Below are 25,426 nucleotides of genomic sequence, written 5' to 3' on the forward strand. Positions count from 1 at the left end.
TCTATCTAACTAAATCTTAAATATGTTTAATGAAGTAGCCTCAACTGCTTCCTTGGGCAGAGAATTCCACAGATTCACTCCTTTCTGGGAAAAAGTTTTTCCTCATCTCCGTATTAAATCTACTCCACTGAATCTTGAGGCTGTGTCCCCTAGTTCTGGTCTTACCTATCAGTGAAAACAATTTTCTTGCCTCTATCTTATCTATCCCTTTCATAAATTTATGTTTCTATACGACTTCCTCTCATTCTTCTGAATTTGATTAAGTATAATACCAGGTGATATAGTTTCTCCTTGTAGGTCAACCTGGTGAACTTCCTCTGACAATAGACAATAGGAGCTGGAGAAGGCCCTTCGGCCCGTCGAGCCAGCACCGCCATTTTACAGATCATGGCTGATCACTACTATCAGTACCCCTTTCCAGCCTTATCCCCATAACCCTTAACTCCTTTGCCCACTAGAGTCTTATCTAACTCTCTTTTGAACATAATCAGCGAATCTGCCTCTACCACCCTCTGTGGCAGAGCATTCCACAGATTCACACTTCTCTGGGTAAAAAAATGTTTTCTCATTTCCATCCTAAAGGGCCTACCCTGTATTCTTAAACTATGCCCTCTAGTCCTCGTCTCCCCCATCATTGGGAACAAGTAATCCGACTTCACCCTGTCTATCCCCCTGATAATTTTGTATACCTCAATCATGTCCCCCCTCATCCTTCTAAACTCCATCGGATACAAGTCCAGTTTTTCTAGCCTTCTTGTCAACCCCGCCATCCCTGGAACTAACCTTGTAAATCTGCGCTGCACACCCTCTATAGCTAGTATGTCCTTCCTCAAAATTGGAGACCAGAACTGGACGCAATACTCCAGGTGGGGTCTCACCAGGGCCCTGTACAACTGCAGAAGGGCGTCTCTGTTCCTATACTCCAATCCCCTCTTTATGAAAGCCAACATGCTATTAGCCTTCTTCACAGCTTTCTGAACCTGCATGCTAGTCTTCAGTGACCGGTGAACAAGTACTCCCAGATCCATTTGCTCCTCCCCACTCCCTAGCTTGTCTCCATTTAAATAATACTCAGCTTTCCTATTATTGCCCCCAAAATGGATAACCATTTTGCTTACATTGAACGTCATCTTCCATTCAGCAGCCCACTCCCCCAAGTCCCTCTGCATTTTCCTGACATCCTCCTCACACCCCACACCGCCACCCAGTTTCGTGTCATCTGCAAATTTGCTCAAATTATTTATAATCCCCTCATCCAAATCACTTACATAAATTACAAACAACTGAGGACCCAATACCGATCCCTGCGGCACTCCACTCGTCACATCCTGCCATCCTGAAAAAGACCCGCTTACCCCAACCCTTTGTTTCCTATTTCTTAACCAATTTCCTATCCATGTCAGCACCTTACCTCCAATACCATGCTCCCTGATCTTGCCCACTAGTCTCCCGTGCGGTACCTTATCAAAGGCCTTCGGGAAGTCCAAATACACCACATCCACAGGCTCTCCCAAGTCCACCCGCTTTGTCACATCCTCGAAAAATTCCAGGTTAGTCAAGCATGACTTACCCTTAAGGAATCCATGCTGACTAGCACTTATACTATTATTTCTGCCTAAGTGTTCTGCTATTACTCCTTTTATGATAGATTCCAATATCTTCCCCACCACTGACGTCAGGGTGACCGGTCTATAATTTCCCATTTTCTCCCTCCCTCCCTTCTTAAAAATCGGCACCACATCAGCCACTCTCCAATCCTCAGGGACCTCCCCCGAATCTATGGAACTTTGGAAAATGTCGACCAGTGCTTCCACAATTTCCATAGCAACTTCTTTAAGCACCCTGGGATGCAGCCCATCAGGCTCTGGGGATTTATCAGCCCTCAGTCGCAACAATTTACTCACAACCTCCTGTTTCTGGATCCGGATATCCATTAGATCCCCTACTTCCCCAGGAAAGTTCCCCAAGTCTCTTGACACCGCATGACCACTACCCCCTAACTGACCATAACCTATATCCTCCTTGGTGAAGACAGTTGCAAAGTATTTGTTAAATTCCTCTGCCATCTCCTTGTTTCCGGTAATAATTTCACCCTTTTCCATTCTTAATGAACCAATTTTGGAATGAACCAATTTCTTCCTCTTCACATATTTAAAAAAGCTTTTGCTATCCTCCATTATATTATTTGCTAATTTCCTCTCGTACTTCATTTTCCCCTCTCTTATGACTTTCTTAGTTACCCTCTGATGCTCTTTGAAGGTTTCCCAATCCTCTAACTTCCCACTCCGCTTCGCTATCTTATACTTACTCCCTTTGGATTTGATATTACACTTGATTTCATTAGTTAGCCACGGCTGCCATTTGCATCTCCTCGAGCCTTTCCTCCACTTTGGAATAAATTTGTCCTGAAACCTGTGAAAAATGTCCAAAAATACCTGCCATTTTTCCCCAGTTGTCCTCCCAGCTAGTGTATCTTTCCATTTTATTTTGGCTAGCTCCTCCCTCATAGCTGCATAATCCCCTTTATTTAACTGCAGTACAGATGCTTCCGACTTCCTTTCTTTTTCCCTTTCTAATTGCAGCTCAAAAGTAACCATACAATGGTCACTATTCCCTAATGGCTCCCCTACATCGAGGTCACTTATTAACTCTGCGTCACTGCACAGCACCAAGTCCAGAATCGACTTCCCCCTGGTAGGTTCCTCCACTAGCTGCTCCAAGAAAGTATCTCGTAGACATTCAATAAACTCAGTCTCTTGTGCTCCTGCCCCCGTCTGATTATCCCAGTCCACCTTCATGTTAAAGTCCCCCATAACTACTGTATTGCTACCACTTTGACATGCCACTCTTAATTCTTGATTTATACTTCTACTGATATCTAAGCTACTTTTCAGAGGCCTGTAAATGACCCCCATTATGGTCCTCATGCCTTTACAATTTCTTAATTCTATCCAAACAGATTCTACCCCACCTGTTTCAATGTCTTTCCTTTCAAACGCCTGAATTTCATTTCTTACCAACAGAGCTACCCCACCTCCTCTTCCTAACTTTCTGTCTTTTCTATAGGACGTGTACCCTGGAACATTTATTTCCCAATCCTGCCCTTCCCGCAGCCATGTCTCCGTTACTCCGACAATATCATAACCTCCCATTGCCATTTGTGCCTCAAGCTCATCCATTTTATTCCTTACACTCCGTGCATTCATACACAATACCTTGATACCATATCTCCTTTCTCCCTCCACCTTTGTTCTCGATGCACTTGCCCCTACTCTCTTATTCTTTTTAGTTCCCTTTTTCCTTATTGTTTCACCGTCTAACGGAAACACCCCTATATTCACTCTCCTATCTGCTTCCCTATCAGTCCTGTTCCCGTCCCCCTGCCAAATTAGTTTAAATCAAATCTGACAGCATTTTTAAACCTAACTGCCAGTATATTGGCCCCCATTGCATTCAGGTGTAAACCATCCCTCCTGTAGAGGTCTTGTCTTCCCCAGAAGAGATCCCAATGGTCAATGAACCTGAATCCCTGCACTCTGCACCATTCCTCCAGCCACACATTCAACCTCCTGATTTTATTATTTTTGCCCCCACCCATGTACAGCACAGGTAGCAGCCCCGAGATTACAATCCTGGAGGTTCTGCTTCTTAACCTCCTTCCGAGCTCACGGTAGTCCCTCTTCAGGTTCTCCTCCTTCATCTTATCCACGTCATTTGTACCCACGTGTATCAGGACTTCTGGCCGTTCACCTCCCCCCCCCCCCCCCCCCAGGATACTCTGAACCCTATCCGAGACGTCTCGCACCCTGGCTCCTGGGAGGCAACACACCATACGGGAACACTTGTCAGGTTCGCAGAATCTTTTGTCTGTTCCCCTGACAATGGAGTCCCCAATGACCACCTTGTTCCCCTTCCTTCCTTTCCGCACCACCGGTTCCCTTGGTGCAACCTCTGGCAGGTTATCTTCCCCAACTACATCCAATACACTATATTTGTTGCTAAGAGCAGTAGCCACCGGGGTGCTCACCACAGAGCTAGCAACTTTCCCCCCTCCCCTGACAGTAGTCCACTTACCTGACCCCCCCAATCCAGGGGTAAGCCCTTCCCTGAGTGTTGTATCTATAAATTCTTCACTCTCCCTGATAAGCCTCAGATCATCAAGCTGCAACTCCATTTCTTTAATTTTATTTTTTAATGCTTTTGTCTCATTACATCCCCTGCAGGTATGTCCTGTGGGAAGACTTAAGGTCCTTTCGCTTACCTCTTCACTCTCTCTTGCGAGCCTAAGGTCATCAAGCTGGAGCTCCCGTTCATCAATTCGGCCCCTAAGGAACCCCACCTCTTTGCACCTGGCACAGATATGGTCATTTGGGAGGGTGGAGGTCACCCATGCCTCCCACATCTGGCAACTTGAGCAGAGCACTAACCCCATAGGCATGGCTCAGCTTTTTCATGTACAGTGCACTCACCTAGGAAGTGCTAATAAAAACAGCCAACCGTTCGCTCCGCCTGCTTTCGCCGAAGCCTGAATAGCCAAAGCCTGGAAGTCCCACTCCTTCGCTGGGCCACTCGCTCGCTGTCCCTCTTATTTATTGGCCTTTTACCAATTAACTCCTACACGCTCTCCTGTAGGCCCGTCGACCAATGGCCGCCTCCGACGCCGACTCCTCTCCGCAGGCCCCGGTAAGAGACTTTTAAAAAAGTTTTCTTACCTGCTCCCGACTCGTTTCTTCTCTGTCCTTCTCCTCTCTCCTCTCCTCTCCTCTCCTGACTGCTAGGCCCTGTCCCCAGTAAGAGCCCTTAAAAAGACCTTACCTTCCCGACACGCTCTCTTGTAGGCCCGTCTGACCAATGGCCGCCTCCGACGCCGACTCCTCTCCGCAGGCCCCGGAAAGAGACTTTTTAAAAAGTTTTCTTACCTGCCCCCGACTCGTTTCTTCTCTGTCCTTCTCCTCTCTCCTCTCCTCTCCTCCACCGAGGAGAGGACGGCCTCCAAGGCAAATCCATCCTTCCTCAAGTATGGAGACCAGAACTGCACACAGATCTGCACACAGTCCTCCAGGTGCAGCCTCACCAGGACCTTGTACAGTTGCAGCATGACCTCCCTGCTCTTGAATCCAATTCCTCTAGCGATGAAGGCCAAACCTGTTTCCTTATTCACATTACTCAATATCAATTTCCCTTTCTCATCTTCCAAGGGACCTAAGTGGTCTCTAGCCACACTTTTGCGTTTTATATATTTATAATTTTTCTTTGCCGTTTTTATATTTTGTGCTAATTTACCTTCATGATCCTTCTTCCCTTATTTCTTGTTTTGTTGTCCTTTGTTGCCTTTTAAAGTTTTCCTGATCCTTCTCACTCCTCTTAGTGACTTTGTACACATGAGCTTTAATTTTATACTTTCCTTTATTTCCTTAGTTAACCAAGGTTGACTTGCCCCTCTCTTCCTGCCCCTATTTTTAATGAGAATATATTTTTGTTGAGCTCTGTGAAAAGTCTATTTCAAAGTCTTCCACTGATCCTCAACTGTTGAAAAAACGCGACTATTACGTGAGTCTATATGTAATTGGGTGTGATTGGGTGGCACGGGCTCATGGGCTGGAAGGGCCTGTTTCTGTGCTGAATGTTTAATTTTTTTTTAAATGAAAGGTTAACAGGTCCTAAAGTCACCATTTTCTCTCCCTCCTTTTTTTTAAAAAACATTCAAGCCCTCTAGTCTACTGGAACCATTTAAAAGTTCTGTTGAATTTTGGAAGATAATAACCAATGCATATACTATGTCTAAAACAATCATTTCCCAAACTCTGGGAAGTAGATTATTGGCTCCTTGGGATTTCTGTTGATAAAGGACAGATTGCATAAAATATTTCTTGAAATTTAGTTAATAGATGATATGATCAAACTATTCAAAACGTTAAAGGGAAATTATACATTGGAATGAAGATAAATTGTTTCCACTAGTTTGGAAACTTGGGCTCAATCCAAAATTGAGGAGGTCTTTAAAAATCAAAGGGAACAGTCCCATATCTAAAGGGTTGTGGAGATTTGAAATCCTTCCACAGATAATTGATGTTTGCTGCTAATTTTAAAATCTTAGACTTTGTTAACTGTGATGTTTCTTTCATTGCAATAAGCATTTTATTTAAAACAACTAGATTTATTAACTAAACAACCAGCTCTAAAAACACAACACGCACAAGCCCACCTTCTGGGGAGGCATCCATCTTGAATCCACTGAAGATGTAACGTTCCTCCTAGTGGTAGCACTCTATCACTACATCCCCTTTCCTTGAGATGTTTAATTAAACATGACACATTAATACAGTATTCTTTCAATTTAAAGTTCAACATAAACTTTTAAGTGTGCAGTTCCTTTTCTTTTGTAGATTCAGTATGTCAGGTGCTTTGATAACTCGTGTGGATCTTCTTAACAGATGCTTGTGTCGGCTCTGCTGATTCATTACTGTCTTGCACGGGCAGTGTTTCCTCTGTTTCTGTGCAGGTTGAATCCTCTGCATTTATCTGTTTCTGCAGTATCCCTAGCATTTTCAGCAGGCTCCTTCGAATCTTCCTCTGTATTTGACTCTCCGCTGTGTAGGATCTTCTCCTCAGTATTTGTTCTCCTCTTGTGTAGGATCTTCTCCCACAGCCTGAAGTAGGACGGCACCTATTCCATATTTTGAAGCGTCTGAGGATATTTTTGCCTTTCTGGATGCGTCAAAGAACTTCAAAAGCACTGGTTCTGTAGCTAGAATCATCTTCAGTCGTCCCCATTCTTCCTCGTGGTTGTCTGTCCACTTGAATTCACATCGGTCTTGTAACAATGTCCTTGGGTACATTGTTTTGGAAGATAGGTTTAGTTTGAATTTACCAATGATTTTGATCGTTCCCAGCACTCTCAATATTCCTTTTTTGTCATTGGGTCTGGGCACCTCTAAAATTGCTCTTGTCTGGCTCTGCACCTGCCTCTGACAGTTCATCTCCCAGAAAGGTGATTTCCTTCACACCAAACTGACATTTTTCTCTGTTTAACTTTAATCCCTACTCCTGGATGTGTTGTAGCACTTTGATTAGCCTTTTGTTGTGTTGTTCTTGTGTGGATCCCCATAGGATCATGTCATCCATGTACATGCATACCCAATTTAGTCCATCTATGATGCGCTCCATTGTCCTGTGGAATACTTCTGGAGCAGGCATCCTCAGACAGGAGCACTGGCCAAATGGTGTATTAAATGTACAGTATTTTATTTGCCTAAAGCCCTGGGATTCATCCAATTTAGTGAAAAACTTTGCATCGGCCATCTCACTTGTAATTTCATCCCTGGTTGGCATTCAAGTCTTTTGGGTTCATGCAGATGCCTAGGTTACTGTTCTTTTTGACACACCCATTGGATTCCCCCATTCTGTGGGCTCTTCCACTTTCTTTATGACCCCTTGTGGTGTCATTTGGTTGAGTTCCTGCTTGAGCTTTTCTTATAGTACTGGAACCCGCCTCTAACCCGAACTACTGGCTGTGCGTCCTCTTTTAACTGTATCTTAGAGGTGAATGATAGGAGTCCAAACCCCTTGAAGATGTCAGGAAATTGATCCAGTATTTCCTCTGTACTGTTCTGTGTATGGCCACTGTTAATATGATACACCCTCTTGACTAGGTTTAACTTTTCCCATGCTTTGTCACCAAGCAGTGAATAATGTCCATCTGGGAACCTGAGGTGGTGCTCTTTATCTTTAAAATTTACCTTTACGTGTATCTTTTGTGTTGATGTTCTGCTCATTGTAGAATGTCAGCTTGTGAAGTCCCGTACCGTTCCTCCTGGTCCGCATGGCCGAATAAACGGGGTGTTCGCTCAGCTGTCATCTGGCAAATTGATTACATAGGCCCCATGCCAGACTGTATGGGTAAATGTTACGTCCTAGTAATGGTTGACACTTTTTCGGGCCTGGTCAGCCAAGACGGCTGACCAAGCTAGTACTATCCAAGGACTAAACCATTTAATTTCTCGTTATGATGTTCCAGAGGAGATTCAGTCTGATAATGGCTCGGACTTCTCCGGGAAGGCCATCTGTGATTGGGCAAATGACAACAGTATCTTATGGGTTCACCATATTCCTTATTACCCGCAGGCTGCTGGGTTAGTTAAACGAATGAACGGCTTACTGAAGGAACAAATTCGTTTGTTAACACCACTGGGGATCCTGAAGGGGTGGTGCCATGTGCTGCAGCAGGCAGTCGACAATTTGAATCATCGCCCTTTGAAGGGAGGTACACCTTTCTACCTACTTCACTCTATCACTACATTAACCAGGTGTCAAGATGTGGACAAAGGCATGAAGGAATATTCAGCAAACTCTAGCTCTCTTTGATCAGAAGAACAGGGGGCTGGAGTTTGATGAAGGGCTCAAACCCAAAACGTTGGTTATGTATCTTTCTCTTTGCTATGTAAAGTACACTGTTTGACCTGCTGACTTTCATGCTTTACTTAGTTAGAAGCATAGATGCAGGAGTAGGCCATTTGGCCCTTCAAGCCTTCACCACCATTCACTGATCTACACTGATCAGTACCCAGTTCCTGCCTTCTCCCCATACCCCTAATCCCCTTAGCCACAAGGGCCAAATCTAACCTACTCTTAAATATTGACAAGGAACTAGCTTCAACTACTTCCTGTAGCAAAGAATTCCACAGATCCACCACCCTCTGAGAGAAGAAATTTTTCCTCATGTCAGTCCTAAAAAAAACTTCCCCCTTATCCTTAAACTGTGACCCCTGATTCTAGTATTTCCCAGCATTGGAAACAACCTTCCTGCATCTAGTATGCCTAATCCCTTAAGAATTTTATGTTTCTATAAGATCCCCCCCCCTTAATCTTCTAAATTCCAGAGAATACAAGCCCAGTCTATCCAACCTTTCTTCATGTGCAAGTCCTTCCATCCCTGGTATCATTCTAGTGAATCTTCTCTGCACCCCCTCCATGGTGAGGATGTCCTTCCTCAAATAAGGAGACCAAAACTGCATGCAGTACTCCAGGACTCAAATCCTCTCTCTCTGAACACCAATGTACCATTTGCCCTCCTCACCGCCTGCTGCACCTGCACGCCCACTTTCAACGACTGATGCACAGCAACACCCAAGTCTCTCTGCATCTCCCTTTTCCTAAACAGGCCTCATCCTGTTTCTATGGTTTTGGGTATCATTTAAAAAAAAACAAAAAAACATTTAATGCAAGTTTTAGAACAAGGAAGCTGAATCCATTCAGAATATACCACTGGACAGAGGTTTCATTGAGGCAATATTGTCTAGTGAATTCAAACTGATTAAAAACAACAGAACATCAACAGTATGAGGATGCTACGTAATCTCTGTCGATGGTGGGAATGAAGGGCTGCATCAAGGACAAAAAAGCCACGTACAATGGTTGTTGCTGTACCTTGCACATCGGGTGGGATCGTCTCGTGGCAGGGATCAGGTTCCAGTGGCATTACCCTGAGCTTGGGATCGTGTTCTGGTCCACTATGTAATTCAAGGAACAGCTCGGGTGGGATTGTCTCGTGGCAGGGATCAGGTTCCAGTGGCGTTGCCCTGAGCTTGGGATCGTGTTCTGGTCCACTATGTAATTCAAGGAACAGCTCGGGTGGGATTGTCTCGTGGCAGGGATCAGGTTCCAGTGGCGTTGCCCTGAGCTTGGGATCGTGTTCTGGTCCACTATGTAATTCAAGGAACAGCTCGGGTGGGATCGTCTCGTGGCAGGGATCAGGTTCCAGTGGCGTTGCCCTGAGCTTGGGATCGTGTTCTGGTCCACTATGCAATTCAAGGAACAGCTCTTCCTCCATATGGAGAAACCATTTGAAGAGGAGTCTGGGGAAGACTTTCCCTGTGATGGAGAACCCTCTGTGGTTGGATTTTCCTCCTTGATGATACGCCCCAGCACATCAACATGTCTGTGATGTTGTGCTTGGCATCGAACTCCGATTCCGTCTATCCAGAGCTATATATTGTAGGGCAATTTCCAACTATTTGCATTGGAATAAGGCAGCAGAGCGATGCTACTCCAGTGATCCAATCCTGACCTTGGGTGGGTCTATGGGCAGTTGTTCTGTGGGTTTTCAAAGAACTGGGAATAAAACACAAAAGTCTGCACACAGAATTTGTCGAGAGAAGAGAACAGCAGTCATTGCTCTGCGGGTACACAGACCCTTGAAGGGACCAAAGCGAGAGGCCTGGATACAGAGCTGGAAGGCACAAGGCAGGGGAGGCCAGTAGAGAAGAAGGCAACGCGGCTGTGGGAGCAAGTCTGGGTCGAGAAAAGTGAAGAGGGCAAATTGGGTGTGGGTAGGTTAATTGGATATTGTCTGTTATCTCTAGTGTGTAGATGAGTGGAAGACTGGGGAGAGTTGATGGGAATGCAACAGGAAGTAAGACTAGAATCAATGAATGCTTTAGTGTAGGCATGGTTACAGGGTTATAGTCCAGCAGTAAGACACATAAACAAGGACAGATATTTTATTTGCCATTACAAATTAATTAATGTTTGTAATTGTCTTTAGAGCTTTCTCTATATGTGGTTCAAGAGATGTCACTCATAAGTAGTGGTTCAAACATATTTCAATTCAGGAAATATATTTTGGAGTGGGCAATTTGAGAAAGGGTTGCTGCCTTGTCTAAGTGAGGGCTTTGGTGACGATTGTTTTTCTACTACAGTACGTTTCCCTGTATCCAGAACGCTTGGGACTGGACGTTTTTCAGTTATTGGAACAATGGCTTTAAGGGGCTCAGTAACATCAGCAGAATACTTGCCTTTGCTCTGCAAAAAAAATTTTGGTGTTTGGACCGTTTCAGTATTCAGATCTTCGAATACGGGAAATGGTACCTATGTCTAAAACTGGTCAAGCTCTTAAATATATTTTGCATATTTTGCATTCAGCATGGTATCACCCTATTATCCTACAAGTCAGTACGTTTTGAAGGGTGGGAGGAAACCCAGACAGACACGGGGAGAACGTACGAACCCCTTACCGACAGCGCTGGATTCGAACCCAGGTCAATGGCGCTGTAACAGTGTTAATCTAACTGCTATGCCAATGGTGTTGCCCAAAGTTTCCCTCCCAGTTTTTAGTCCGACCCATTTCATGCTCCTCCTGTGCAACGTGGCTGCCAGCGTCCCTGATGACCACGTGTGCAGACAGACAACATGACAGCACCGGGACGTCGCCTGGATTCACTTTGGAGCATCTACGATACTGGAATGTTGTGGAGAACACGTTTAGTGAGTTGGTCACACCACAGGTGAAGGGCTGAAGCAAAGATAGGGAATGGAGGGGGGGGGTCAACAGGCAGAGCAGTGACAGGAAGGTGCAGGAGGAGTCCCCTGCAGTCGTATTCCACCAACACAGCTTGGATACGGTTTGTGGGGGGGGGGTGGGGGGGAGAGAAGAATGGTTCACTTGGGGGAAGGCAGCAGTACACAAGATCATGCCAATATGGGCAAAGAGGGCAGGAGAAAGACTGTCAAGAGTTGCAATGGTAGGGGATCATGGGAAGGGTTATAGACAGGAGCTTCTGTGGCCACCAACAGGACTACACCCTGGGCAGCACCGAGATTAATGCTAATGCTAATCAGGAGGGCTTAAACTAAAAAGGCAGGGCCTTGGGAATCCATTTAGCTTTCCAAAATGCCCCCCTCAGCTCTCATTCCACCTTAAGCAATCCCTATTACTTGCTATGCCATAAGTGCTGTGATTAGTAAGGGATTGCTTAAGGTGGTACGTGGGTGGGAAGGGAAGGTTGAGAATCACTGCTCCAGACCCAATTGTTACTGAACTATTTTGATTTGAGAAAAATTGTCATTGGCCCATTTCCTTTGGAGTTATGAAACCGTGCACATAACGAGTCAATTAGGGACGAGTAAAACAGGGGTTTTCAACCTTTTTCTTCCCACTCACATCCCACCTTAAGCAATCCATTACTAATCACAGAGCACCTTAGGCATAGGGAATGTGAGTTTGGGGGTGGGGGGGGGGAAGAGTTTGAAAACAACTGATTTAGAAAGACAGAGGGAAGTAATGTAGAAATTAAAGCAAAAATTAAAAAGAGAAAGAATGGAGTACAGAGAAGTCAAATGCAAAAGATGCAAAGATTACTAGATTGTAAAGGGCCAATGAGTGTAAAGGCACTATATCAGAATAGCTGTGGCAATTGAAACACGGACAGTGACCTTGCGGCACAAATCAGTACAAAGTGACCATTATAGAAATGTGGTTGAGATCAGGGTGATAATGGGAGACAACACAAGAGATCAGGAGCAGAATGTTGAATTCATCTGGGTAGAGATTAGAGAGTAAAGAAGAAAAAAAAAATCACTGGTGGAAAATGAAAAGAGGGAATTAATATTGGGAAATACGGAATGGATGATACTTTCAACGACCATTTTGCTTTAGTCTTCATAGTGGAGAACAGATCTAAAATGGTTACGAGTGATGTTAATGGAAATGATGAAGGGGGGGGTGGAGTGAGGACCTCGATACGATCAATATTACTAAAGAGTTAGGCTGAGCAAATGGGAGAGTTAGAGATATTCTCCTGGTTCTGCTGGAATGCATCCTAGGGTACTGAAAGAAATGCACAAGTTACATAGTAGAGGAGTTGGTGAACATTTACTAAAATTCTCTGAACACATCTCTGCAAGTTGGAAGACAGCTCAATGTCACATCACTGTTTAAAGAAGGATGTAGGCAAAATGCAGCAACCATAAGCCAGTTAGGTATCTTGAAGCTATCATTAAAGAAGAAATAGCAGAACATCTGAAGATGTTTTATCAGGTTGAGGCAATATAGACACAGGAAGTTCAGGTCACGTTTGACAGATTTACTGGAGTTCTTTGAGGATATGATGAGTGCAGTAGATAGAGGGGAGCAGGTGGATGGCATATGTTTGGATTTCCAGAGGGCTTTCAGTAAAACACTTATCTATAGAGCAAGGATGCATGGAGTTGGAGGTGACGTATTAGCACCGATAGAGGATTGGGTAACAATAGAAGGCAGAGAGTTGGGATACAGGGGTGTTTCTCTGGTTAGCGATCAGTGGTGAGCGATGTGCCACAGGCATTAGTGTAAGGTCTGCAAAAGTTCACAATATTCATTAATGATTTGGAAGAGAGGACTGTGCCGTGTATATCTAAGTTATGATGATGGGTTTGCCATATACATTGTATAATTTACATTTGCACCAAAATTCTTACTTGATGCAGCTGATTTACTTTAATTGGACCCAATGATGACCTTACAAGTCAAGACTCTGGTTCTAAAGGGGATTACAAAGAAATTTAGTTCAAAAGTGTATTTCCTACTTCAAATGGGTACCCCGAAACAGGGGTTACATAAATCTAGATAAAGGTGGGAGACAGATTTGGGTATTCTGATTGATGAAAAAAGCTGGTCCGAATTATGTCGGGACTGCATGACCAATACTACTAACAGAAGGTGCTATACAATGTTTTTGCACCAACTATCTGCAAGCTCACACCAAGGCACAAGAGCAACTTGTCCGTGAACTACTCTTTGCAGACGATGCTGCTTTAGTTGCCCATTCAGATCCAGCTCTTCAGCGCTTGACGTCCTGTTTTGTGGAAACTGCCAAAATGTTTGGCCTGGAAGTCAGCCTGAAGAAAACTGAGGTCCTCCATCAGCCAGCTCCCCACTATGACTACCAGCCCCCGCCCCTCATCTCCTTCGGGCACACAAAACTCAAAATGGACAACCAGTTTACCTATCTTGGCTGCATCATTTCATCGGATGCAAGGATCGACAATGAGATAGACAACAGATTCGCCAAGGCAAATAGCGCCTTTGGAAGACTACACAAAAGAGTCTGGAAAAACAACCAACTGAAAAACCTCACAAAGATTAGCGTATACAGAGCCGTTGTCATACCCACACTCCTGTTCGGCTCCGAATCATGGGTCCTCTACCGGCATCACCTACGGCTCCTAGAACACTTCCACCGCTCCATCCTCAACATTCATTGGAGCGACTTCATCCCTATCATCGAAGTACTCAAGATGGCAGAGGCCGACAGCATCGAATCCACGCTGCTGAAGATCCAACTGCGCTGGGTAGGTCACGTCTCCAGAATGGAGGACCATCGCCTTCCCAAGATCGTGTTATATGGAGAGCTCTCCACTGGCCACCGTGACAGAGGTGCATCAAAGAAGAGGTACAAGGACTGCCTAAAGAAATCTCTTGGTGCCTGCCACATTGACCACCGCCAGTGGGCTGATATCGCCTCAAACCGTGCATCTTGGCGCCTCACAGTTCAGCAGGCAGCAACCTCCTTTGAAGAAGACCGCAGAGCCCACCTCACTGACAAAAGACAAAGGAGGAAAAACCCAAAACCCAACCCCAACCAACCAATTTCCCCTTGCAACCGCTGCAACCGTATCTGCCTGTCCCGCATCGGACTTGTCAGCCACAAACGAGCCTGCAGCTGACGTGGACATTACCCCTCCATAAATCTTCGTCCACGAAGCCAAGCCAAAGAAAGAAGAAGAGATAATACCCACCAATAATTTTTTTCCCTTTGTTATTCTTTATCTCTACCCAAATGGACTCAACATTATGCTCTTTAGATCTTATATCATTCCTCACTACTGCCTGGAGCTCATCTTTGATTAAGAGTGCAACTCCACCTCCCTTACCATCCTGTCTATCTCTTTGCACCACCTGATACCCTTGAAAGTTTAATTCCCATTTAGGGTCACCTTGTAGCCATGTTTCCGTGATGGCTACCAAACCATAGGCATGGGTACTGATTTGCGCCTCAAGTTCACTAACCTTATTTCTAATACTGCGGGCATTCAGATAAAGTGCCCTTATGCTCTTTGTCCTTTTAATATCTAGTGACTTCTGTAACCTTTTCTTTTGATTTTTCTGCCCCCTATTTTACTTTGTAATTTTCTTAAAACTATCATTGACCCGAAAACTCACTGCACCATCTGATTTTTTACTTTCTCCTCCGAACATTACTTTTCCTATTTTACTTTTCCTGGCCATTACTTTATCTTCCCTACCCTTTTCCCTCTCACTCTGGTTCCCATACCCCTGCCAAATTAGTTTAAACCTTGCCCCACTGCTGTATCAAACATACTTGCCAAAATGTTGACACCTTTTGGATATAGGTGCAACCTGTCCCTCTTGTAAAGATCATGCCTTCCCCAAAAGAGATCCCAATGATCCAAGAAGCCAAATCCTTGCCTTGTACACCAGCACCTCAGCCACACGTTCATTTTCCTTATCCTTACATTCTTTTCATCACTTGCATTTGGAACAGGTAGTAATCCCGAGATCACCACCCTAGCGTTCCTGTCTTTCAGCTTTTGTCCCAGCTCACTGTAATCCCTTTTCATTACCTCCTCCCTTTTCTTGTTAATGTCGTTTATACCCACATGTACCAAGACATCAGGCTGCTCTCCCTCTCCTCTCAGAATATTTTGGACCCGATTTGTGATATCTCGTACCCTTGCACCAGGGAGGCAGCACACCATGCGGGTATACTTATCTGGCTCACAGAACCTCCTGTCTGTACCCCTGACAATGGAGTCCCCTGACAATGGCACATAGTGTTGATACTGGTGGTGGAGGAGCTGAACATTTCGGGTCGTGGATCAGATGCCAATCCAGCCGACTGTTCTGACCTAAATGGTGTCACGCTTTTAATCTGGGAATGGGAGACAAACAACAGAAATCCCAGCATCTGGCTGAAGCGGTCAGTAATTATCTTTGAGCAACACAAAATCTCTCAGCCACATACAATTTCCCATCTGTATAGTGTACTCGAGTAAATTTCATGTAGGAAATGAAGGAAAAAAAAATCTGTATGATTGCTTGTTTTTGTTTAAATATAGCATTCTCAGTGACTTATCAACCTGACAGGAGTACTGTCGATTAGCCAAAAATACTTGGAACAAACTATTCAAATATCAAGGTTAATAACTAGCTGTTTGCTCTCTCCCTGTCTAAACTGACAGCTGGTATGTTTTTGATGTATGGTTGTCAAAGCAAATACAGATAAACTTGCTCCTGTGGGCCCTGTCCAGCGGTTGCACCAGTGAATGAGGTAGGCAGCCCTGACTCACCCCTCACGGTGAAAAATCCAGGCAGGCGTGTATCAACATTGCACCTTTAGAATCAACAGTGAATTTTGTAAACTGAGCAGAACACATTTCTCATTCATTGTTAATGTTCTTTTTAAAGTAGGAATAAAGAAACCTGTAACCTGGTGACATCAGCTGCAGCTTTGATAACAGCCCAATATGAAAATTAGAATATTTAATCTGCATCCACTACAATTTGCAGCAAAACTGACTATCAATCAATTTTTAGAATAACATTTTCCCATTTTATGTTTCTGTGCTGGTGACAATTTGCACACTGGCGTTTATAGAGAAAATGTGGCTTTTTAAATCCACCCACTGGAAGAGACGTCCAGAACTGATCACTTTTGCTTTTAACCTGAAGGCATTTCAAAATGGAAACCAACACGACTTGGTCTGCCTCCCACCCTATATTTGCACGTCGCTGCAAAGCGTTGACATTCTGAGCAGATTCACAAGGTTGTGGGAGGAAAGGCTGATGGCATATGGCTTTTATAAAGTATGCAATGAATCTGCTTTTTGAAAAAAAATAGTTGAGCAATACAAATTCCTACCGCATGTTTCTTAAGGATTATGCAATTGAATGAAGTATAAAATCAATTGCTGAACATATTTATGTCGATCCTCTTTCTGAGCCCAATTTGTGCACAAGGATTTTCAAACCTTTAAAGAATGCTTGAAATCCCTAAGGAAATTTGGGGCTGTCGAAAAGCACGTTTTGAAATATGACAGTAATATATAAAAAATGTGAGACAATTGCAAAACTGTGGCCAATTTATTATCTGAAATATGCAGAAAAAGTTATTTGCTTTGTTCACTAAAATATTGAACATTAAAAGTACAAATAGAGGTTCCAAGTTCTCAAAGATTATTAACCCAAGAGTGGGAACCCTCTTTCTCTTCAGCTGCCTGGATCTTTACTCTCATGAACAGTGCAGCGCAGAAAGAGATCCTTCGGCCCACCATGTAAATGCTGACCCCCCCCCAGGTACCCACATACTAGGCCTAGTAACCAGAACTTGGTCTGTAGTGGTCTACGCTGTGGCATTCACATACTCATAGGAATAATTCTTAAATGTTGCGAGGAAACCTGTTTTCACTCAGACAGTTCCTTCCAGATTGTAATCACCCTCTCAGTGATAAAGCGCTTCCATAGAAAAACCACAGAACATTACAGAATGGAAAACTGGGCATCTCGTCTGTGCCAAACTATTATTCTGCCGAGTCCCACTGATTTACACCCATTACATATCCCATGTATCTGTTCAAACTTGTATGTAAAAATGGAACATTTTAAACCTTTTGCCTATAGGGCAATACAGCATGGAATCAGGTCCTTCAACCCAAATTGTTCATACCAAAGTTATTCCCATTTGCCTGCATTCAGCCCAGATCCCTCTAATTCATTTTGATTGATGCAAATGTCCAAATCTTTTTTAAAATTTAGACAGACAGCAAGGTAACAGGCCCTTTCGGCCCACGAGTCCGTGCCGCCCAATTACACACAGTTGACCTACAACCCCGTACTTTTTGAAGGGTAGTTGGAAACCCACGCAGACACAGGGAGAACGTACCAACTCCTTAGACAGCATGGGATTCAAACCCTGATCCCGATTGCTGGCGCTGTAACAGCATTGCATTAACTGCTATGTAACCATGGTGCCCTGTGCGTTTTGTGCCACCCTAAGTTTAAATGTGTGGGTATGACAACGGCTCTGTATACGCTTATCTTTGTGAGGTTTTTCAGTTGGTTGTTTTTCCAGACTCTTTTGTGTAGTCTTCCAAAGGCGCTATTTGCCTTGGCGAGTCTGTTGTCTATCTCATTGTCGATCCTTGCATCTGATGATATGGTGCAGCCGAGATAGGTAAACTGGTTGTTCGGCTCCGAATCATGGGTCCTCTACCGGCATCACCTACGGCTCCTAGAACGCTTCCACCAGCGTTGTCTCCGCTCCATCCTCAACATCCATTGGAGTGCTTTCATCCCTAACGTCGAAGTACTCGAGATGGCAGAGGTCGACAGCATCGAGTCCACGCTGCTGAAGATCCAGCTGCGCTGGGTGGGTCACGTCTCCAGAATGGAGGACCATCGCCTTCCCAAGATCGTGTTATATGGCGAGCTCTCCGCTGGCCACCGTGACAGAGGTGCACCAAAGAAAAGGTACAAGGACTGCCTAAAGAAATCTCTTGGTGCCTGCCACATTGACCACCGCCAGTGGGCTGATATCACCTCAAACCGTGCATCTTGGCGCCTCACAGTTTGGCGGGCAGCAACCTCCTTTGAAGAAGACCGCAGAGCCCACCTCACTGACAAAAGGCAAAGGAGGAAAAACCCAACACCCAACCCCAACCAACCATTTGCAGCCGCTGCAACCGTGTCTGCCTGTCCCGCATCGGACTTGTCAGCCACAAACGAGCCTGCAGCTGACGTGGACTTTTACCCCCTCCATAAATCTTCGTCCGCGAAGCCAAGCCAAAGAAAGAAGTTTAAATGTATTTTTATTAAACGCTCTATTCCCCTGACAGCTCCATCCATATATCTAACATCATCTGTGTGAAAAACCTGCCCCTCGGGTCCCATTCAAATCTTTCCCTTCTCACCTTAAACCTCCAGTGAAAAAAAGTCTAGCTCACGGCGAATTTTTCATGCACACTTTCAAATGTAGTCACATCCTACCATTACCACAGAAGTTTCTTCAAAATTTGAATAAATTAGTTAAGAAGTTTCTTTGGAAAGGTAATTTAACCAGAGTCTTCATGGAAAAATAAACTTGGAAATATCATATGGGGGGGGGGGGGGGCGGTTTGCAACTCCTAAATTTTAAATATTACTACTGGGCAGCCCAATTGAAATTTGTAATTTCCTTCTTTGATGGAAGAGACGAGCCTTCATGGGTAGAAATTGAACAGCACTAAGTCAGAGAGAGAGAGAGTAAGCAGAAGACCTCCTATTTAAAGGGATACTAAATCTATTTCTAGTGGAAAGGAAGCACCTTTAACAAAGCACATTTTGAATATTTGGGACAAATTGAATAATTTAATTGGAACAAAGGGAAAAAAAATCTCCAAAAATGCCCTCGACTCGAAATGGATGAATTCCTTTAACAATGGATAATAAAATTCTACATACATGGTCCTGTAAAGGGATCAGGCATGTGGAAAATTGTTATGTAGAATGTCATTTGAACAGTTTAAAAAAAAATGTAATATTCTTAATAATGCAATCTTCTGCTACTTTCCATTAAGAGCTTTTCTGAGAGATGAATTAGGATCGTCCCTGATTTTACCAGAGGGCAGTGAAATGGAAATTCTGATTCGATAGGGGAACTCGAGAAAGTTTACTTCTGCAATGTATTCCTTACTTCAGTCGGGAAAGTTTACTTCTGCAATGTATTCCTTACTTCAGTTGGGAAAGTTTACTTCAGTCGAGAAAGTTTACTTCTGCAGTGTATTCCTTACTTCAGTCAGGAAAGTTTACTTCACTTGGGAAAGTTTACTTCTGCAATGTATTCCTTACTTCAGTCGGGCACTCCTAAGTGGGAGTTATATATGTCAAAACAAAGATGGGAATCAGACTCGAATATTGGTGATACAAACTGGTCCGATTTATGTCAGGACTGCATGGCCAATACAATTAATGTTAGGTATAGACTGGTGCAATATAATTTTATGCATCAGCTACATCTTACCCTGCAGAAATTACATAAATTAAACTCTAATACATTGGATATATGTTTTAGATGCGGTGAAGAAACTGGAAGCTTTTTACATTCCATCTGGTCATGCGCTAAAAGTGAAACTTTTTGTGTAAAATTTAAGAATTTTATTAGACCAGATTACCGGGAAACAATTGCCATAAAGTCCAGAATTGTTTCTCCTTGGAAATATTGTGGATATAAGTCCTAAAATGAGGCTTTTGTCCAATTAGAATTTCTTAAAATTGCTTTGGCGATGGCCAGGAAATGTACTGTGGTTACTTGGAAGTCTGATTCCTTTCTGGATACGGCATGACTGAACACAGAGTTGTGTTCCCCTGGAGAAAATTACTTGCAGTATAAGGAAGAAGTATAATACATTTTTGCAGGTATGGCTAGCCGTACTTGCAGAATGCAGAGTTTAGGGACACTTATTCTGTTTTTGTATTCTTTCCCCTATTTGAGATCTAGGCACAAAAAGGGAATGGATGCTCTGGCAGATCCCAGATCCCAACAGTTCCTTCTCTTCTCCTTTTATCTTGCTTTTCTGTTCTTTCTTTTCTTATCTATTTTCTTTTTCTCTCTTTTATTTTGGGGCTTTGTTCTGGGGAGAGGGGTGATGGGACTGCTTGGAGATATGAACAACTTGTACCATTACTTTTTTTTCATTTCAATTTATGTATTTAAATAATGGTTATTTTTTTGATGCATAGTGTCCACAAAATTAAAATATTCAAAAAATAAATCACCTCCTTCCTCTGCCTTGCATAGTTGTAAGATGAGATTCAATGTCAGTCACTGGGTGAAATGATGCCCAGTAAATAAATGAACAGTTAAGCTATGAAGTCCGTTGCTAATATTGTGAAGTCTGGGTGATTTTGCATGTTCAAGTTTAATGTCACATGCAAGTCAAGTTTATTGTCATCTGATTGTACAAGCACAACCCAACAAAACACTGTTCTCTGGTCCTTGGTGCAAAACAGGCAGACACACAATCAGACATAGCACACATACAGACAAACAATTCATATCCGGAACAAGAATTCAGATATACAAATAAATAAATAGAAATTGTTTTGGAAATACGAGTTTCGGACGGTCAGTGTGAGCAGTTCCTTTGGTCGTTCAGCATTTTCACTGCCCGTGGGAAGAAGCTGTTCCTCAGCCTGGTGGTGCTGGCTCTGATCCTCCTGTACCTCTTTCCCGATGGGAGCAGCTAAAAGATGCCGTGTGCAGGGTGGAAGGGTCCTCAATGATTTTACATGCCCTCTTTAGACAACGATCCTGGTAGATCACGTCAATGTTGGGGGGGGGGGGGGGAGGGGGAGTGTGGAGGGAGACTCCAGTGATCCTCTTTGTCACTCTTATGGTCTTGTGGATTAAGCTGCATTCCTCTGCAGCAATCAAATCGCACTGCGATGCAGACAGCCAGTATGCCCTCGATGGAGCTCCTAAAGAAGGTTGATATGATGGTGGCTGGCAGCCTTGCCCACTTCCGTCTTCTCAGGAAGTCCAGTTGCTGTTCCACCTTCCCGACAGTGAGGAGATGTTGAGTGTCCACGATAGCAGCGACAGAAGTTGTTTGGCAAGCAGACCAGTTCATATCTCATGCATAGTACTTGTCAGTCCATCTCCAAAGCTGCTGTGACTTACTGAGTTTGTCCAGCAGTTTTGGTTTTTATTTCCAATTTTCAGCGTGTTTTTTTTTTGTTATTTTTCTTTTGCTGGTCACATTCTTGCTCTTAGAAAATGCTTTGGGATTTTTCTTGTGATATTTTATGACTCTTCTTTGCCTCCTAATATTTTTAAGTTATCCCTTACATTTCATCTACCTGATGTACACCTCCAACACATTATTTTTCTTCTTTATCCAGCTAATAGTCAGAGTTCCCTGAACTTGCGGTCCTTGCCTATGATCCTTATGGCAACACCGGCCCTGAACCTCCCATGACTTCCCCGCTGATTAAAGGTGGACACAACTGGTCATAGCTGTTTCTGGTTGACTTTGAGCCGGACATTGATCCTGCCATGCCTGTGTGGACGGGGAGCACAGCTTCCTTCCTCTCCTCCTCGTGAATTTAGGACTGCCTGCTCTCTGTCTTTCTGTGTGGCCCAACAATTATGATGCTCCCTGTCTTATGATGGGTCCAACATGATCTTTCAACGTTATGATATTGGTGCGGCTGCTGTTATCGCAATATTTTATTATTAAAAATTGTTCTTTTGAAGTGTGGAATAAAAGGTATTCAACATTTAGTTATAAGATAGCCCTTGTTTTAGATAAATTTGCCCAGCATTCTGAGCATTCTTTTTCAACTTACGATTTTTACACTTACGGTGGGTTTATTGGAATGTAATTCCATCGTAAGTCGAGGAGCACCTGTAGATGTATCACACACCTATTCACCTTTTACAAGCATGAACACACGCCACCCTCTCCCCCTCCATCCCCTCTCCTCCCATTCACTCTCTCCAAGGCTCCAGGACTGCACTCTTTCTCTCTCTCTCTCTCTCTCTCTCTCTCTCTCTCTCTCTCTCTCCTGCAATCCTGCCTAATGCTGTTTCTTTGCTAATTGGGAACTGAACTCTCTCTGGAGGTTGCTCTGGAGACACAGATACGCTCGATCATTCGTGATCTATCCCCCTCTCCACACACACTCTTGGAGTTTGGAACAATCTCCATTAGAATCTCTCTCCTTCGCCTGAGTCCCAATATTATGTCTCCTTTTCTATCATTGCTGATGCAGTGGAAAAATAAATATTTTTCTGCCTGCTTGCTATTCTGCAAGAAATAGCAGAACCCATTTGGGATTCTCTGGACACTGTTGAGTGAGGGATTCTTTCCTTGCAACTTCAGTTCACTTTTCACTAACCTTTTATTTTTGTTTTATAGACAGTTCATCACACAGTGATTAATGTGGAGGAGCACAAGCAAGATCTTACTGTTCCAGAATAATAACAGTGCCAAATGCCTCAGGCTGAAAGCTTTCACAGCAACAAATATAGAAGTTATTTCAGCACAGATCACTCCCATTCTCCCGACAGCTCAGATCAACTCTTCAGGTCCAGGATCTCAGGTAGGTGAAATATGACGTGAGTGCAAATTGTCCAATTTCCAACTGCAGGGATCTAGCTGCTTGAATCAGCCTTGGCATTTTTCTCTGTCCACTGCCGTAGCGTGGATCTCCCAGTGGTCACCCATTTCAATTCCCCGCCCCATTCCCTTGCTGACGTGTCTGCCTATGGTCTCTTGCACTGCCAGACCGAGACGACTGGGCACCCTCCAACCAGGTGGCATTAACATTGACTTCTCCAGTTTCCATTGAATATTCCCCCCACTCCCCCCCCCCATCTTCTTCCCGTCTCCTTTCCCCAGCTCTGTCACTCTCTTCCCTTTTCCCCCTGTCTCCTTTCACAGAGCCAGAATCAATTCCCACCTTTCCTCTTATCATATCCAATTAATGCTTTTTGTCTGTTGGTCTGGACCCTTCCCCTCCCATTCTTCCACCTTTCTCTCCCCAGTCTTTAATTCAGACTCACACACACCTTGAGGAAGGGCTCAGACCCAAAACGTCAGTAATGTATCTTGAACTCCTATGGACAATGCGAGACTGGCTGAGTTCCTCCAGTATTTCTGTGCTTTGATTTTGGATTTACCTGTTGATATAAGCACCGACTGCTGAGGGACAGGTTCCCTGAAGCTGCGAGACTGGTTAAGTTCCTTCAGCATTTTTCTTTGTTTTTCACTATCCCACAGTGATTCAACATGGTTCCCAGGTATACTCTCACTGGAACTCGGCACTGGGAACAATCCACAGATTACTACCTTTGAGTTCTTTCTTATTTTACCCCCCAAATCCCTATATTGAAAAAATCGTGTCCCTTGCTCTACCTACACTATTGGTACTGACATGAACAATGAATACTGGCTGTTCACCAAACCTCTCCAGAATTGTTCAGAGATATCCCTGGCCTTGAGCACCAGAAAGGCAACCCTCTCACCTGGAGTCTCGTTTGCATCTGTTCACCCCACAATCAAATCCCCTATCACTATAGGCTTCCATCCACTTCTGACCTGCAGGTATCCAGGATGCCGTGAACATGGCTGCATCCTTCAGAGAAACCTTTGGTTCAATCTGTAAGCAGAGGTGAGCACCTGTTAGAATGGGGTATGATCAGAGGCCTTTCTGTGCTCTGAGGGGTTCCCTTCCTTCATGATTTGACCACCTCATTGAATGTGCCATTTGTGCAGATCTCAGCAACGTGGGTGCTTCACATCAAGTCCACTCACAGATCCAGCTCAGTAATGTAGTTCACTGCAGTTCGATGCACAGCCTTTCCTTCCACATCGCAAAGATGTGCCAATAGGTTAACTGAAATTGTTTTGGAAATACGAGTTTCGGACGGTCAGTGTGAGCAGTTCCTTTGGTCGTTCAGCATTTTCACTGCCCGTGGGAAGAAGCTGTTCCTCAGCCTGGTGGTGCTGGCTCTGATCCTCCTGTACCTCTTTCCCGATGGGAGCAGCTAAAAGATGCCGTGTGCAGGGTGGAAGGGTCCTCAATGATTTTACATGCCCTCTTTAGACAACGATCCTGGTAGATCACGTCAATGTTGGGGGGGGGGGGGAGGGGGGGTGTGGAGGGAGACTCCAGTGATCCTCTTTGTCACTCTTATGGTCTTGTGGATTAAGCTGCATTCCTTCGATTAAACGAATTACAAAAAGAATCTAAGGAGAGTTACTGGGCACCTGTGACAGAATCAGTTATAGGAACACAGCAACAAAAGGAGAAGGAGGATGAGATTGAAAGAATTGTATGGACTTAGTGGTCAAAAGGCCTCAATGTGTGTCAATACAAGTACAAGATAAGGTCAGAAATGAGGATGCTTACCAATGATTTGCCAACAGTATGTCACCAAAGAGTCTCAAACTTCCACAGATGTACCATAGAGAGCATTCTGTCTGGTTGTATCACTACCTGGTACAGTGAGGCCGATGAATAAACTCCAGAGGGTTGTTAACTCAGCCTGCCACATCACAGGCACCAGGCTTCACTCCATTGAGGACATCTACAAGAGGCTATGACATAAGAAAGCAGCCTCTATCCTCAAGGACCCCCCCCCCCCCCACCCCAACCACCACCCACCACCCAGGCCATGCCCTCTTCACTCTGCTCCCATTGGGGAAGAGGTACAGGAGCCTGAAGACGAGCCCTCAGTGGCACAAGGACAGCTTCTTCCCTGCCGCCATCAGATTCCTGAATGAACCACAGATAATGCCTTATTTGGTCTTTATTTTGCAATGCGCTTTATATAAATGTTTGCACTGTGACACTGCCGCAAAACAATAAATTTTGTGATATGTTCATGACAATAAATTCCGATTCTGATGATTAAATCTAACTAAGCAGCTCATGCTTGCGTTCAGCAAGACTTCGATAGCATTTGGGCATGAGGTGATAGTTGGCAAGTAACACTGATGCCAGAGGACCAAGTAATGACGACCTGCAACAAGAGAAGCCATAACAACTTTATCATTGTTTAGTTCCCCACCAACGTCCTGGTAGGGGTTGGAGTGTGTCATAATTGCC

At 44.2% G+C, this 25,426-nt stretch overlaps 1 protein-coding gene across 10 annotated transcripts in view; it reads right to left on the reverse strand.

The window, feature by feature from the left end:
- The window catches only part of arnt2 (aryl-hydrocarbon receptor nuclear translocator 2), a 347,931-nt gene that overhangs the window by 27,042 nt on the left and 295,463 nt on the right, over positions 1–25,426 (reverse strand). Inside the window, exon 17 of one of the 10 annotated variants that reach the window (XM_069910324.1) lies at positions 23,828–23,974. The exons of the other annotated variants lie outside the window; for them this stretch is intronic. Coding sequence (XP_069766425.1) covers positions 23,970–23,974 — 5 coding nt within the window. The 3' untranslated portion in view covers positions 23,828–23,969. Of the gene's footprint in view, positions 1–23,827; positions 23,975–25,426 lie in introns of those variants that run through there. 10 annotated transcript variants of the gene reach the window in all.

Source organism: Narcine bancroftii, chromosome 14 (assembly GCF_036971445.1).
Source record: "Narcine bancroftii isolate sNarBan1 chromosome 14, sNarBan1.hap1, whole genome shotgun sequence".
Classification (NCBI taxonomy): domain Eukaryota; kingdom Metazoa; phylum Chordata; class Chondrichthyes; order Torpediniformes; family Narcinidae; genus Narcine; species Narcine bancroftii.